The sequence below is a fragment of the Pteropus alecto genome, unplaced genomic scaffold (genome assembly GCF_000325575.1).
Source record: "Pteropus alecto unplaced genomic scaffold, ASM32557v1 scaffold196, whole genome shotgun sequence".
NCBI lineage: Eukaryota > Metazoa > Chordata > Mammalia > Chiroptera > Pteropodidae > Pteropus > Pteropus alecto.
Genome location: NW_006439717.1, coordinates 4,291,966 through 4,308,143, shown reverse-complemented (window position 1 = coordinate 4,308,143; position 16,178 = coordinate 4,291,966). Strand labels below are relative to the sequence as shown.

Here is a 16,178-nt window from a genome sequence, read left to right as displayed (position 1 = left end):
AACCTCTAAGTATTCTTTATAAAAAATTATAAAGTTAGAAGTAGAGTAAAAAGTGATAAGAATAACATTTTTAAGTATTCTCCAGTTTTAAAATTCTACATTTTTCTAAAATATGGTCTTTTTATGTTTCTTACATTAAAAAAAAAAAAAAAGAAATACAAAGGAATATTTTATTTCACACCCACATTCCTCAAACTCCATAGTCTTTAAGCTACTCTTCTAGCACAATTTTATTCCATATTCTACAGGTAGGAAACCTACAGAATATAAAGTGAATAGGTTGTCTTATCCCAGGCCACCACCTTAAGACATTGCTAACACTCCAGATATCCCAGAACATGACTCTGGATGGGACTGAAGGGAGTGATATTTTATAAAACAAGCCAAATTTCTTTGATGTAGTTACTCAACTATAATTGCCAGAGGGATGAAGGAGCCGAATTCTCTTTAACGTTCCCACTTCTTAGCACTCCAAGAATCTATTTCTGAAAGTCATCACATTATTTATGTCATTATTCCTTTATTCAAAAATCTACTGTCATATAAAGGAAATATTATTTAGAGGATATTTCTCAGATTTGCCAAAGAATTCACACAAATTTTGAATATAAATACTGTTTAACTATAAAATTAGTACAATATTGATTTGGTTCTTTTGTTTTTCCTTGCTTTCCTAACAGGGAGTATAAAACTTATCCAGAGCGAGCAGGTTTCCTTTCCTTAAAACAGATTCAAAATTAACTACCAAATCAAAACCATATGCTTCTGCTTATGACTTGTTTTGTTGTAAGCGTGTATTTATAGGACACTTCTCCAAAAAATTAGAGTTTCTTTCAAAAACATTTAAAAATAAATTTAAGACATAGAAAGATTTTATTTCATAAGCAGTCATTGTTTACCTGTACATGAATAATCATCAATCCTGATGTATCCAGTTTTGCAGATGCACATGAAAGAACCTGGGGTGTTGACACATATCGTATTCTCACGGCAATAATGGCGCCCTTCAGCACACTCATCAATGTCTATGAAGAAAAGGTAAGACAAAGAGGTCAATAGTGGCCGATATTCTAGAATTTATAATTTTCTTTGGTGTGGAGAGGGTGAAAATTATTAACTGAAAAGGATTTTTAAAGTGTATTCAGAACATATCCTTAATAGGAATGTTTGATGTTCAAATGACAGAAACCATAAAATTTTTTTCCAACATCCCTTGCTGGGGTTTCAAAGATGTTTGTATATTTCAACTTGCATCATTCTATATATAATTGGAAAATTTCAGTGCATTCATCTACTTGTGTTTGATAAAATGAATCAGAAAGTATAGATTGGGCTGTCTAAGAGTCTTGGAAGCTTTGATCACTGAGTCTATTATACATTACTTTTTGATTCACTGGTTATTCTGTACACTTACTTTTAAGACCTGGCAAGAGGTGAATCAAATATTCAATATACATCATAAGTTTAATAACTTCATTTAAAGATAGGACACCAATAACATGTAGCTTATTAGAGACACAAGTAGAGATATAGCTATTCCAGGAAGTATCCGAATAGGTATGAAATTACAATGTAGAGACCTGATATAAATAAGAAGCTGTAAAATAGTAAAATAAGGTATCATACTGAAAAAATTCCATAGTAATTCACACACCAAGTTTTGAGAGTAAAGACTTACAAATGCTAAGCCATAATAGGCACTAGTACTAATTGGGGAAAATGTAAATTTTGACAATAATACTGTCTTTCTTTTATAGCTCCTCTCTACATGAAACATAAAGTATTTTACAGTTATTTTATCATTATATAACATTCTTTATTAAGGGCCTTAATGCATTGACCAGGCAAAGTATTTCTCCTTCAGAAGTCTGCTTTCTCAAGTCTTTGAGGTAAAACCTTTGAGGTGAATCCACAAAGCAGCATTGCCCTCATTTGTACTATTAAGAGAAATGGATCAATTATAGGAGATAGCCATTACTACAGAAGTCATGCAATTCATATAACCTCAACTATGTTCCCAGACCTGAGAATATCAAAGGCAGTAATTGACACAATCTCGGGAAGCTATATTTTAGAGCTAGAGGGCTCCTGGCAAGCATCTGAGCTAACTACACTTTTTACAGATGAAAAAATTGAGGCCTAGAGAGATTCAATTTTCCATTCAACTTGTAAATGAAAGTCAAAACAATAAATTCCAAACCTCCTAGCATACAAAGCCCTTCTCAGTTTGGTCCTTACTTTTCTGGCATTACGTCCTATAACTTCATTCCCTTTTTCCTCAGTGTTCTGGCCACACTGAGCTTCTGATCATTTCTTGAATGTGCCATGCTCTTTCATACCTAGTGCCTTTGCATATGCTATTCTCTCTACTTCTTTTCTCCCTATCACCACCCCCAGTGCATTTTGTTCACCAGTGAATGCACCCTTTAAAAAATCTGTTTAAATGTCTCTCTGTGGAAACTTCCCTAATGAAGTAAAATTATCCCTATTCAGTGTTCTCATAGAAGTTTATAAATGTTTCCATTATAGATTCATCCATTATACCTTTGTTAATTTTTATGAGCATCTTCTTTCTAATAAACTATCTATACTCCTCAAAGGTAGGGATTATCTAGTCATATTTCTTAACTCTGGCTACACCTTATATTTGTCTAGGATGCTTTCAAAAAACATTGGTTCTCGAGCCAACTCACAAATCTTCACTCCAAATTCTGATTTAATTATCAGTGGTGAAACACAGGCAATGATTTTTTTTTTTAATCTTCTCCATGGTAAGTTTAACGCAGGAGTCAGCAAAATTTCTCAGTGAAGAGCCAGATTGTAAATATTTTATGCTTCAGGAGTCATAAGATCTCTCCTGCAACTTCTTAACTCTGTTGTTGTAGCACAAAAGCAACCATAGACAATAAGTATATAAATGAGCCTGGCAATATTCCACTAAAGCTCTATTTACAAAAACAGATGATGAATTAGATTTGGCCCATAGACCATAGATTGATGACCCCTGGCCTAATACATTACCAGGATTAAGAATCACTAGATACATAATTCATTTTTGCATTCACAATACTTTGTAGGGTGTCCAGGGCCATGTGGTGTCAATGAATGCTACAAAATGAATGAATAAGTGTTTCAAGGCTAGTTTAAGGAAGATGTGTGAATGCTCTCAGATTTTCTGACTTCTGGTATAATACTCTTCTCATGATAACATGCTACTTCTAAATGTTTGCATTGGTCTGCAAGGAAAATGTCACATTCAATTACAGCCTAAAAATCAAACTATAATCAACCTGGGGGAATATGATGAAAAATCATTTGCTTCCAGAATTTTAAAATCATAATAGAAAGGATATGGGATTATTAATGCACTCCGCTGGATTGATAAACTTTAACCCTACCCCTGAGACAGTGCTATGGAGAAGTGAGTTATTGAAAGCCATTGCAGGAGTCCCCTGGGCTTAAGCTTGGGAGCTAGGGGGATAGCCAGGAAGAAGTCCATGTGCACAAAGGCATGAAGAATTTACCTTTGGGGATAAAAGAGCCAAGAATAATAAACATAACTCAGTGAAGACATCTTGGTTATCAGAGGGAAGAATGTGTGAGTACAGGGTGGTGTCTACTCAGAAGAAGAGTAGCTCTTAGTGAGAGGCCATCAAATCTTGTAGACTCAAGGAAGTAACTTCAGTGCCTAGAGGAAGGCTGAGTCCCAGTTAGAGCAAGTGTTAATTATGAAAGGCCCTGAACTTTTCTCCAAATAGTATCCTAGAGAAGGAAACTTATCCCAGCAGGAGTAGCTACTAAATCTGGCAAATCAAACTCATAAGTACACATGAAGCATCCCAGATCCTTCCCAAAAATACTTAAAGAATGAGAACTTGAAGAATACTAAAGTGCTATGGGAAGAGATGGGGAAAGAAAGAGTGAGTTAGAGTTATTTCTGTTAATGTGACCCTATTTACAGCCACGAGTTAGTGGATAAATTGCTTTATAAGATAAATAGGAATAATCTGTGAAAAAGTAATACTGTCTTTGACGGTTGTTTGTTGTTGGGTCTACATGCCAGACTATTGGGAGACATTGCCCTATCCAATTTGCTTTTGTAGATGGTTCCCTTGTAAGCTATCATGGTCAGAGAAAATGTGAAGCTAAGACATAAAGCATGAAAAAGGATCTTATTTAATGTGAAGCCTTTTAGGAACCTAAATCATTTGGATCAGATAGAAATATCAGATTCATGACCAAGAGACATGAGCATTAGGCTTATTTTGTGAAGGAGTATCATGAGGGGAAAAGAAGTAGAAGAAATAAAAACTAAAACATATCATTATAACACTGTATAATTAATTGCCAGTTGCCTTTTTAAATTTCTCATTCCCCATCTTCAAAAAGGAACTCCCCAAAGAGCCACATTTATATACTAAAATTGCAATGCTACATAAATGTCACTTCCATTTACACGAGCAGATACTCACAGGCACAAAAATGGCATGACTAAAAAGTAATCTGGTGAAAAATTATGTTCAAATTTAGTCTAGGGCATATTTTAGTTCCAAATCCCAATTTAAAAACTTAACGAGTCAAATTCTCACAATTCAATTCTTTACACATTTATTGAATATTTTCTGCGTCTTCGCCACTTTACTACATTTTCAGTTATACTGATGACCTTAAGAATTGGAACTACAACCATAGGTGGATAGTAACAGGGATGGAGTATGCTTCAATATAACTTTCTCTTAAGTAGAGAGAATTATACAGAGTTGGAAAGGGCTGCCTCAGAAGATAGCTTTCTGCCAATTGGAAATATCCAAACAAGAGCTAGACATGCTGCAGAGATTCCAAGATGTCTAGCTCATGCTGTACCATGTGGCTTTTAACATACTTTCTAAAACAGTACAAAGAGCGTTAGAGACCACACCTTAAAAAGATTTAGAATCCAGGAAATAGCAACATCATCATCATTATCATCATTATCATCCAGTTAGGTGCCTTCTGTGTTTTAAGCCTACATTTTAGAGAACAAAATCTCTAAAGAGATTCATGGTTCTTTGAAAACAGAGTATTACACAGCCAAATAAGTTTCTGGACCATTATGTTACTATACTGATCCTATCCCCCTCCTTAAAATTCTCAATGAATATGAGCAAATTACAGACTCTGAAATATCTAGGGTTTTTTTTTTTTTTAATCTTCATTCATTTATTCAACAAGGGTATAATGGACTTGGACATCCACCATGTCCAAATACTGCATTAGGAACAAAGACAATTTCTAGATGCAGAAATAACTCTTAAATGATAACATTGTGAAGTGATACATGCTATACAACAGAAACATATACAATGTGCATTAAATGGGCAGCAAACAACTTTTTAATACCCTACTTGCTTGTTCTGAGCACCTATTAATGCAGAACACATTTGGGAATTTATATTTGATGATATAAATAATTTTATAACTCTTCCCTCCACCAACTTGAGGAGCTGATAATGAAATTAAGAAGCTAGGACATACTTACATGAATAACAACTGAGGTCTTACATATAAAGTAAGAAAGAGAGAGAAGAGAAGAGAACAGAACAGAACAGAAGAAAACAGAAGAGAAGAGAACAGAAGAGAAAAAAGAAAGAAAAAAAGAGGAAAGCATATACTAAAAAAACTGGTATTCAGAGAAAGGTTGCTGACTAAGGGCAGAAACAACCAAGGAAAAGTTGATGGTGTAGCATTACTTGGGGTGGATTTTGAAGACGTAGGTTTAAAGTAATAGACTCGCACGAAGTTGGAGGGGCCTGCCCAGGAAGAGAGTTTCCTGTCAAATAGAGATGTTCAGAGATGAGTGAGATTACTATAGAGATTTAAGTCTAGTGTAGATAGCATAGGCAGCAGAAATATGAAATGTTCAGAAATAGTGAGTATTCCATTTGACTGGAGTTTATGCAGAAAGAAAAAATGGAAATACAGTTATGAGATAGGAGACACAATGACTACACTTAAATGTTCAACAAATACAAGAAAGGGAATTTATTTGCGGTGATATGAAGACATTAAAGCATTTGGAAGAAGGGAATGGAGAAATGGCATAGAAAAATAAATCTCACAAGAATTGGTAAGATGATGCAATTGTGGAGTTGGTAAGAGAGGTATAATCAAGGTGAGAAGAATGTTCATGAATGAATAAAAGTCTAAGGTGGTTACTAAATCTAAAGTAATCTCCTCAGCTCTAATTTCTCCATATTACTTATCAATGTCTGAAAGTATCCTATTAAGTTATTTGTTAATACTTTTGTTGTCTATTTATATTGGAATATAGGATTCAGGAGGATAGAGACTTTGTTCTAGAATAATGGCTAGCCCTCTCGAAATATCTGCTGAATGAATTGATGAATCTTTTCATGGCTTTTCATCTGGAAGTAAAAAAAGATAAGTATCTTTATTCTCACTAGTCTGACCTGGACCTCAACTTGGCAGAGTGAATCCTTTATCTTCCCAGTACATTGCCCAGGCATTTATTCAGACAGGAGCTTTTATGTGAACAGTGAACATAAGCCATCTTGGTGAAATAGTCTTATACAATGGAAGAACACTGCGATGGGAAAAAAGAAGCTTGGATTTTAGTAGTTGGCTCTATGATAAACCTGACAGACATTTCATCTCTCTGGACATTAATTTCATCATCTATAAAAGCAAAAGCCAGACATTTCTAAGACATTACCAGCCCTCATACTTTACAAGTCTAACAAAGAGAACATGATCTATGTGGTTGCAGTAGAGAATCTGATTCTCCTGGTTTTTGTAGAATACACAGTAATAATCAACCAAACTTAAAAAGCAGAAGTAAACTGTATTTCTTATATTTGATCAACTTTTCTTGCCTCAGGATAATTCAAACTAATCTTTTTTAGAAATAGATATTTATAAATTTATAAATTCTCTTTTATCCTATCTGAAAGCTGAGGCTAACTTTATAATTATTGAAAACCATAGATTTTTAGACCTGAAAGGAACTTTAGAAATGATCTAACCTAACCCCAGTCATTTGCAATTGAAGAAATGGAAGCACAGAGATTCCAGACACAAATTAAAGCAGTGGCAGGGATCAGATCATGAAACTTTCGTGAGCCAAATAAAAAAATTTGGACTTCATCTCTATGAAATGAACACTTTTAGGAAAGGATTAATTGATTCAGATCTATGTTTTTGAAAGCTCCCTCTAGCACAAATTTACACTGTTAATGAGTGGCAATCATAATGAGAACCCTGTTTCCAGACCCCAAGTCCCAAAGTAATGTTCTGGCTTATAGATTGGTCTCCAAACTAACCTTAGAGGCAGTGGCTACTCAGGCATGATGCTCCTTCTGTGTGTTTCTGCCACACAACCCAGCGTTTCCATATAATGCTTTAAATGTCACTGATACCATTTTTTAAAAAAAAGCATGGTGTATTTCTAAGGCTATAGCATTTATCTCAATTTTGCCCTGTAAAAGGATTATATTAGTATGCTAATGAACACTAATGCCTTCTTGCTCAGCCAATAAAATCTTGAAGTCATGCAGTTCAACAGAAAGGATCCACATACTGAAGAATAATACATATCAGTATGGGTTATTGCTTAGTCTTGGCCCATCAGCTGTGAAAAACTGTCTTGGCAAAGTTGGCAAAGAGATCAGTAACTTAATTCATAAACCAGGAAAAAGACTAAGTTCTGAGAAACGTAATTCTGGAATAAGATTTGAGTAACATTTGGGAAGATAAGAGTATTTTTTCAAAATCAAAAATTTGCAAGTATAAGTAGGCTGCTCAGTGAAAATCAGTAAAGAATAAATTAAAATGTCATTTACAAATAAGCTAACATTTAAAGGAATTGCCAGTAATCCTGTTTCAATGTCAGTGGCATTAATGTTTATCAAATATTAATTTATGTATTAAAACTATATATATCATATATTACTAATACATCATTTTTTTGCATCTCAAAATAACTGCCATGTATTTCCTTCATTCGTTTTTTAAAAATTCATTCATTGTACATTGTATGGCACATTCTTCAAGAAGAATGAAAGCTATATCAGTCTTCTTATGACTCTTAATAGTCGTAGCTTTGGGATTCTTGAATTAAAATATATACATATACATATATGCAGAAGAAAAATTTGAGACAGGGTTAAGAGTGCATCATAAAATAATACTTAAGGGGATTGATAAGTTAATTTGGAAAACTAAAGGGCAAAGGAAACAAAAGCATGAGTAGTTTATGCATGTAATAGTTACTGAATTCCTACGATGTACAATATATTAACTTAGACACCAATGGCATAGCCTTGAATAAGACAGCTGTAGTATCTGTCCTTGCAGAACTTATAGTCTTTCTGACAACAGAGACAAATAATAATTTTAAAAATGTTATGGGAGTTTAATAAGGGTAGCACCATCTGGAAAAAAAAAAAGTGAGAGTTTAAAATCTAGTTTTGCAGGCAAGGTAAGCTTCCAAGAGGATGTGACATATAAACACAGGACTAAAGAAGAAGTAAAATTAGCCAGGTGAGATGGGAAAGAAGAGAGTATTTCAAACAAGGGAACCATGTGCAAATGCTGGAAATTGAGAGAATTCAATATATTCAAAGAAAAGCAAAACATTCGATGAGGCTAATGTAGTAAGCAGAAGCTGTTTGTGTGGAGATCTTACAAACCCAGTGAAAGAGTCTGACATCTCATGATCAATGGTAATCTATTAAAGTTTTTTAAAATCAATTTTTAATACATCATATGTGCATATGGTATAAAATTTAAAAGATACAACAGAGTGCACAATAGAAGTAAGATTGACCTTTAGCCACTCAGTTCTCCCACTCCTAATCCCTGAGATAACCACTGTTATGCGTTTCTTGTGCAAACTTCCAGAAACACTCTACCCCCATATAAGCACATGCATGGGTACGTGTGTGCGTGTGTGTGTGTGTGTATGTGTGTGCACGTGCATATGCGCCTCCTCTGAAGGGTGTTTAAGCAGGGGAATGAGATGACATGAGTTTCTAAACAAGATCTTTTTAATTGCAAGGTAGAGAATGGATTAGAGAAGAGCAAAACTGAAAGCTAGAAGGAAGCTTACTTAGTGATTTAGGTTCCTGTATCTGTGACAGTATATTCTAGTTGAATCTGAAGAGAGTCTGGCAGATTAGAAAAAATATATATATATGCACATACATACATATACATATACACATACATACACACATGCATATAATCTTAATTGACTGCACACTGGGACTGACTGAATACCTGCAGATGAGGAAAGGGACCTCTCAGTGATAACATCCTTCTTTCTTAACAACTGGGTAGATCTTTACTGTGGGGAACTGGAGGAATACATTTGGGTGACAGAGAAGTACGAATGCAGACATTTTGAATTTGAGGTACTTATAACATATCCAAGAAGAAATATCTAAGAGGCAGTTAGATATGTAGTCTTAGAGCTCAAGACAGAAGACAAGGCTGGAGGTCAAGATTTTGGAGTCCTTAGCACAGAGAAGGTAATTAAAGTCATGGTGTTAGACAACGTCACCTAGGGAGAGGGCACAGAATGAAGAAAAAAAATTAGGATGGAGCAAACTTTGGCATTTAAGAGGGACAAGTATAGAAAGGAGCCTAAGAAAGATTGTTCAGAGAGGTAATGGCAAAACTAGAAGTGTGTTGTGGGTAGACAAATGTCACTATCACCTTTTCAACTCACCTTCTATATTTGGGGAAATCCTCATCTTCTCAAGAAAGAAGTCACAACTCAAATCTTCAGTGTACTTGTCAGCTAGTACATAGGCATGCAACCTAGGACTGCCAATCAAGGGCATCAAATGAACAGGACAAACAAACAGAGACTCATGGACATGGACTATAGACTAGTGGTTACCAGAGCTTAGAGAGTGGGTAGGAGGAGGGAGGTAGATGGAGTAAAGGGGATCAAATATAAGGGGATAGTGGGAGGGTGAAGTGTGTAAAGGGGATCAAATATATGGTAGCTGAAGGAGACTGGACTTTGGGTGGTAAACACACAATAGAATATACAGATGTCAAATTATGATGTACACCTGAAAATTATATAATTGTATTAACCAATGTTACCTCAATAAACTTAATTTAAAAAAAAGAAAAAGGAAAAAAAGAAGAGAACTCATGACGAAGCAAGGTTGTAAAATCTAGTAGCCGTAATGGAGAAGGTATTCAGCACTTAGTGTAGCAGCAGTGACATAGCTTCTGAAGTCCAGTCCTGGGTGTCATCAGCGAGAAGTATGCAATATTTGTGTGAGTTGTGGTGTTGATATTAAGGGACAGAGGTAGCAGGATTCGTACCCAGGTGTGATAGGTGTTGTCTTGGGTGAATCTAAACATGTCCTCCCACATGTATTGTGAGCCACCTAACACCCTTCAACATGTTCCTTTTCTGCTTAAACTGTCAGAGTGCTTGCAACTCTGATCAATACAATGTAGTATCATGAAGACAAGGTAAATAAGTGTTTGAAGAAGAAAATGATCAGTAGCATTAATTGCTGCCTAGATGCCTGATTTAACAATATATAGAAGTTATCAGTGACCTTGGTGAGAGTAATTTGGAGGGAATATGGGATGGAAACTCTGCACTAAAGTGGGATAAGGAGAATGTCTCACTTGAAGAAATTGAGACAGTGAAAACAGATTACACCTTTAAGAAATCTGGCTAAATTTCTTAATAAAGGGGAAGAGGGGCAATAACACAAAAGCTTAAGGCAGAAACTTGAGCATATTTAAATGTTAATGGGAAGGTACAAACAGAAAGTGGTGATAACAGGTGGGCAAGTTTCCTCTGAAGGCAGGAAGAGGTGAGATTCAGAACTCAGAGTGACCCATTACTCCTAGGAGTGGTATCTATTAAGACTAGGGAGAAGGAAGAAAGGGTCAATGTGAAGCATGTCGGTTTATGTAATGGGAAGAGGATGATGAGAAAGTTACTGTTTTTGTTCTGTTGGTAAAGAAGGTATCTGCTGAGAATAAGAGAATGGGTATAGAGTCAAGGGTTTACAGGGAATGGTGAAGGTGTGAAATAATCATAGTAGAAGATGAGAGGAAACTGAAGCTGGGATGCATAGCAAAATTACCAAGCAGAGTACAGCACACAGGGTTGGTAACCATGCACGCACAGTTGTAAAGATCCACCACTTAACATTTTTATAACACTTTGATTTTTACAGTGCATGTTCGCATGAATGATCCCTTAATTCTCACAATAACCCTATGACTACACAGAACAGATAGAGTTACTCCTTTTCACAGCCAAGGAACCTATTCGAATTTGAGAAGTTTCCCAAATGTTTGCTATAAGCTAGTAGCTGGCAAATCTAGAGTAGAATCACTCCATATAACCTACTGTTCCTCCACAATCTGGTCCCTATCTTTGCAGTTTAATGTACTAACTCCTGGATATTAGCTTCCTGTTGCAGACAGACTCCAAAACATGTCTTTCTCTTTCTCTTTGCTTTCTTTTCTCTGCCAATCAAATTGGATTCACTCTTTAAGGCCCAGCTGAAGTCTCAATTTCTCCGCAATGTCTCCCCAACCTCTTGGACCATGGGAATGCCATCTGTCTCTATTTCTGCACTTTTTGTCTGTGCTTATTCATAGCTAGTTAGTAAGCTGTTTTGGCTGAATCCATCTTTCTTGAAACCGAGAAACAGACAAATTTGAAAGATTGCCTCGTCATGTTGAATTTGAAAATTCATCAAGCTGAACAGCATTTTTTCCAAGAAGGCAGATTAATATTTCTAAATATTAAAAGCTAATTTAATAAATATATATTTATTTTGCCAAAAACAAGGGTTTCAGTCATTACAATATTTAAATTGCTGCCCAATCGGAGTTATTAGCTTAATCTAAACATTACATCAGTGCTTTCAAAAACGATATGGAGCCACTCCAATTTCCAGCTGCTTACTTTTATATGAATCACTGACTAATTGCACTGCTAAATTTGACAATGTTAATGTTTAATGTTGATTAGGAAGCATGACCTCACAACAACTCAGTATAAATAAACGTATATGTTCTACAATGTCAGACCCATTTCTTCACCGTCACATTCTTATAAGGATATGAACAATCTGTAAAAATTTCTTCGTATTAAAGAAAAATCACTTGAGGGAGATGGAATAAAAAGTAGAGATGGAAATATTCTTATGTATTATTAAAGTCCCAGAGATCTATTTTTATATCATACCAATGAATATGAGGTGTAATTTAGACCCATAATGTGCTTGCTTGCCTCTTAACAAATGTTTCATGTTTATTAAAGGCAGCACCAGTTTCCTAACTATCCATGTCTAAACACATGGGCTCTTTATGCTCAGGAATAGTCATTTGCCTAAACACGTCAAGTCCTTCTCCATCACATAACTCAAATTTCTCACTTTTCAATGTCACCTTCAATTTGTGCCTAACTGCTTCCCACAATCCACGGCTATTGTCTCTTAAAAACGTATTCCTACTTCTATTCATAATATTAATACTGAAACTAACATTTACTCCAATGCCTGTTGCTTTGACCATGTCATTTAATTTTTCTTCACAGTATCACATTTTTTTCCACAGAAGATTCCAAACATAACCTTAGGACCACTGAATCAAAGTTGGATTTGTTTTATTTAGGCAATCCTGATATATTTCTAGCTATACTGTTTTCCTGACATTAATCATTTTCAAATTTCCATTGCCTATCTCCAAGACTTTTATCAGATGTCTTTAATGCAATTTTATTTTACATTGGAGTTGGTTCTTCCTTTTGAAAGCTAATGAATACACAAAAGAAGGAAGAGAATTGTACAAGAAATGTTAACAGTTGTGTTTCATTTCAAGCTAGCATTTGTTAATTCACTTTTACACTTTCGACAAATATAACTAGAACATATAACTTGAAATTCTTGAAAGGCAAGATAGAGTTGGTATTTATAATTTAATATCTAAGTTATAAAGTTATACTTGACCTTAAACTTAATGGAGTTGCAAAAAGACTTTTCCATCAATTAAATTATTAAAAATTGTTAAACATATGATGCCTCATGTCACTGCAAATGGATTCTTTTCCAGGGAGGTGGCTTTTTTAAAAAATTAATTTTCATTTACCTAATGAAAAAATGATAATAAACTGCTGCTTCACCTAAAACATCTGCAATTAATTTAAAATGAATTGTTTAAGCAGATGTTTTCTTCCTAATAATAATAAACAAGTACATGTATATGTAATTATCAAGTATTTTAATCTGCTACACATTTACCAAAAAATAATATGAATTCTTATGGTTACATTTAAAGTCTCATCATATAATTTGCAAAATGAGGATGAATTATACATACTCTATATCAAAGAACTGGTTAGAATATTATTCAGACTGGAAAGGAATTTGGCATAAAGTAGGTTTGGTTCTGGAAATAAACCATGGTAACTTAGTTACTGAAGAAGCTGAAGACCTTATTATAATTGGCTTAAAATATAAGATAATATCATCATATAAACTCTAAGAGTATTGTTACCTCTAGTTTCCAATAAACTAATGGTGTAATATCTTAGCTCTCAAAACAAATTCATGTTGCATGAATTGACTGACACACTATTAATAATAAATATATATCATAAATACAGGTTTAACAAATTTTTATCAAGAATTTATTTTTCTGGAAGGCATTTTCACATAATCTTATTTAACCTCCACTGCTCCAACAACCTCATGAGACAAATTCTCCCCATTTAATAGACGAGAAGACTGATGCTCAAAGATATTAAGTGATCTGCATAAGTTCCCACAGTTACTAAATAGCAGAGGTAAGAATAAAATGCAAGTCTTTTGTGAAATGTTCTTTCCATAACATCACAACTGCCCCCATTTGTCAAACATGGAAAGATTTTCATTTGATCCATATAAACATTTATATGCATTTGTCTATTAAATCCCAAAATCTCTTCTGACATGTATTAAAAATATATAATGATAGATGGCTGCACATATAAATCTGCAAAGTATCCATCCAAATACCAAGATGACTCTTCATGTCCAAGGAGTATGTACAAAATAAGTATTGGTTCTTATTTACTTTTCAGCATTGACACAATTGACTAGCAAAAGGATGACAATTGTAAATACTTGTTGGCAGCAAATGTTTCCATCATGTCATACTACAAAGAAATGCAAAGGGAAGCAATTTGGTGAAAATAATGGGCCAAACAAAGCTCAAAATCATACCAGAAATTCAATAATACTACCAAGTATGGATGCAAATTTCCTTGTTTGCTGATGAATCTGAGGCTTCCCTTAACATCTCTCCAATTACTCCTGAATGTACCCTGAGAGTTTCTATGGGTTCAGAAATAAATCAACACATACTTAGTATCACTGCCCACTACCCTGTCCTGGGCACCCTCTAGGCCTTTTCTATGTTCTCTAAGTCTCTGCTTAAGCTAGGACATATTCCTGTGTTCTTCTTTTGTCAATTTAAAGGAAGTTCCCATCCCGAAAGCTACAAACTCTTGGGACACCACACAGCACCTCCTTCAGTCTTCATAGCATGTTCGGGGCTACTCAAAAATAGAAAAAAAAGGTTCTTCTAATTTTGTTTTGTTCTTTGGTATCCAGGCCCTATGGTAGTGTTGTTTATGTCCTAAATATGAGTTAATGCCTGCCCTTCCCCATCATCACATTATGTCTCTCCCATTCGGTGTAAAACGAGCCCAAAGAGCCAGGCAGCCATTACATGCTTGTACATAAACCTCTCTTCATTCTTGGCATGAAACCAAAAGCCCTCAAGAGAATCAGTAATACAACAGACAATGGGGGTAGGTATCATGCTCACATATAGCCATGTTCTTATCCTTTACTTAGCTTAAACCAATGGTTCTCAACCGGGAGCAATTTTCCCCTCCAGAGGAAATTTGACAATGTCTGGAGACATATTTGCTTATCACAACTAGGAGTGGGAGTATAGACACAGGTGTGCTACAGGCATCTAGTGGGGTAGAGGCCAGGGATGATGCTAAACATCATAAATACACAGGACAGCACAAAACACACAACAAAGAATTATTTAGTCTTAAATGTCAATAGTGCCAAGTGAGAAACCCTGGTTTAAAGTAATACCACTGCGACACACAGGAATATATGACCACACAAGACTCAACAATTCATCTTTCTAGGCAGCACATTAACTAAAGACTAAAACATAATAACAATTTTTGAAAATTTATTTTTAGAAGGATATCAATATAGATTATTAGAATGGTTCTTTTCAAATTTTAATATGCATAATCAGCTGTGAGGCTTGTAAAAATGCAGATTTTTGAGACCCAACACTAACTTACCTAAGCAGAATTAAAGTTGAATCTCAGAATATGCATTTTTAACAAACTCCTCAGTGATTTTGAGGCACTTTGAATCACACCGTAAAAAATCACATTGAAGAAACCAAATTGTATCCTGATGAAAATAAACCGAGATGGTGAACACTAAAATTCCTCTCCAGTTGAGCTTGTAACTGAAAAACATTGGCTAGCTACCAAATCATTAAGATGATAAATTAATAAACTCTGTGTCTTAAACCAGTATTCTTCAAATTTTCCTATGCATAGGAATCACCTGGAGATCTTGTTAACAAGCAGATTCTGATTCAGTAGGTCTGAGATAAAGTATGAGACTCCGCATTTCTAATCAGCCCCCAGGTGATGACTTAAATTGCTGTGCCTTGGACCAGCATATTGAATAGTAAGATCTTAAAAAACTGCCAAAAGTGTATAAAGATCAGGACTACTTATTTTAACAAAGCACAAAAACATTAATCAGAATTCTCATTTCCATCTGCATTTGGAAAATGAGCACAGATTTTAAATGTTACTTCCACTAGAAAGTGAGCTCCCTGAGAGCAGGGGCTTAATGGGTTTTGCTCACAGCTATATGACCAGCACCCACTAAAGGCCTGGCATAGTATATGCTCAAGAAATACTGTTAATAAATGAATGCTGAACACAGATTCTTTATATGAAATCTAATGATGGAAGCCAATCATAAATCAAAATCCCAGGTAGAGTCTATAGATTCACCTCAGAGAAAAGTGCTTGTTCTTAATCCTATTTAATACATAGATATATCATTAATTATGACTGATTTATGATTTCT

At 34.9% G+C, this 16,178-nt stretch overlaps 1 protein-coding gene across 4 annotated transcripts in view; it reads right to left on the bottom strand.

Moving 5' to 3' along the window:
* NELL2 (neural EGFL like 2) overlaps nucleotides 1-16,178 on the bottom strand; it is a 300,528-nt gene that overhangs the window by 132,645 nt on the left and 151,705 nt on the right. For all 4 annotated transcript variants that reach the window (XM_006916875.1, XM_006916874.1, XM_015593155.1 and 1 more), the window contains one exon: nucleotides 900-1,025. In XM_006916875.1, the coding sequence (XP_006916937.1) occupies nucleotides 900-1,025 (126 nt within the window). The remainder of the gene's footprint in view (nucleotides 1-899; nucleotides 1,026-16,178) is intronic.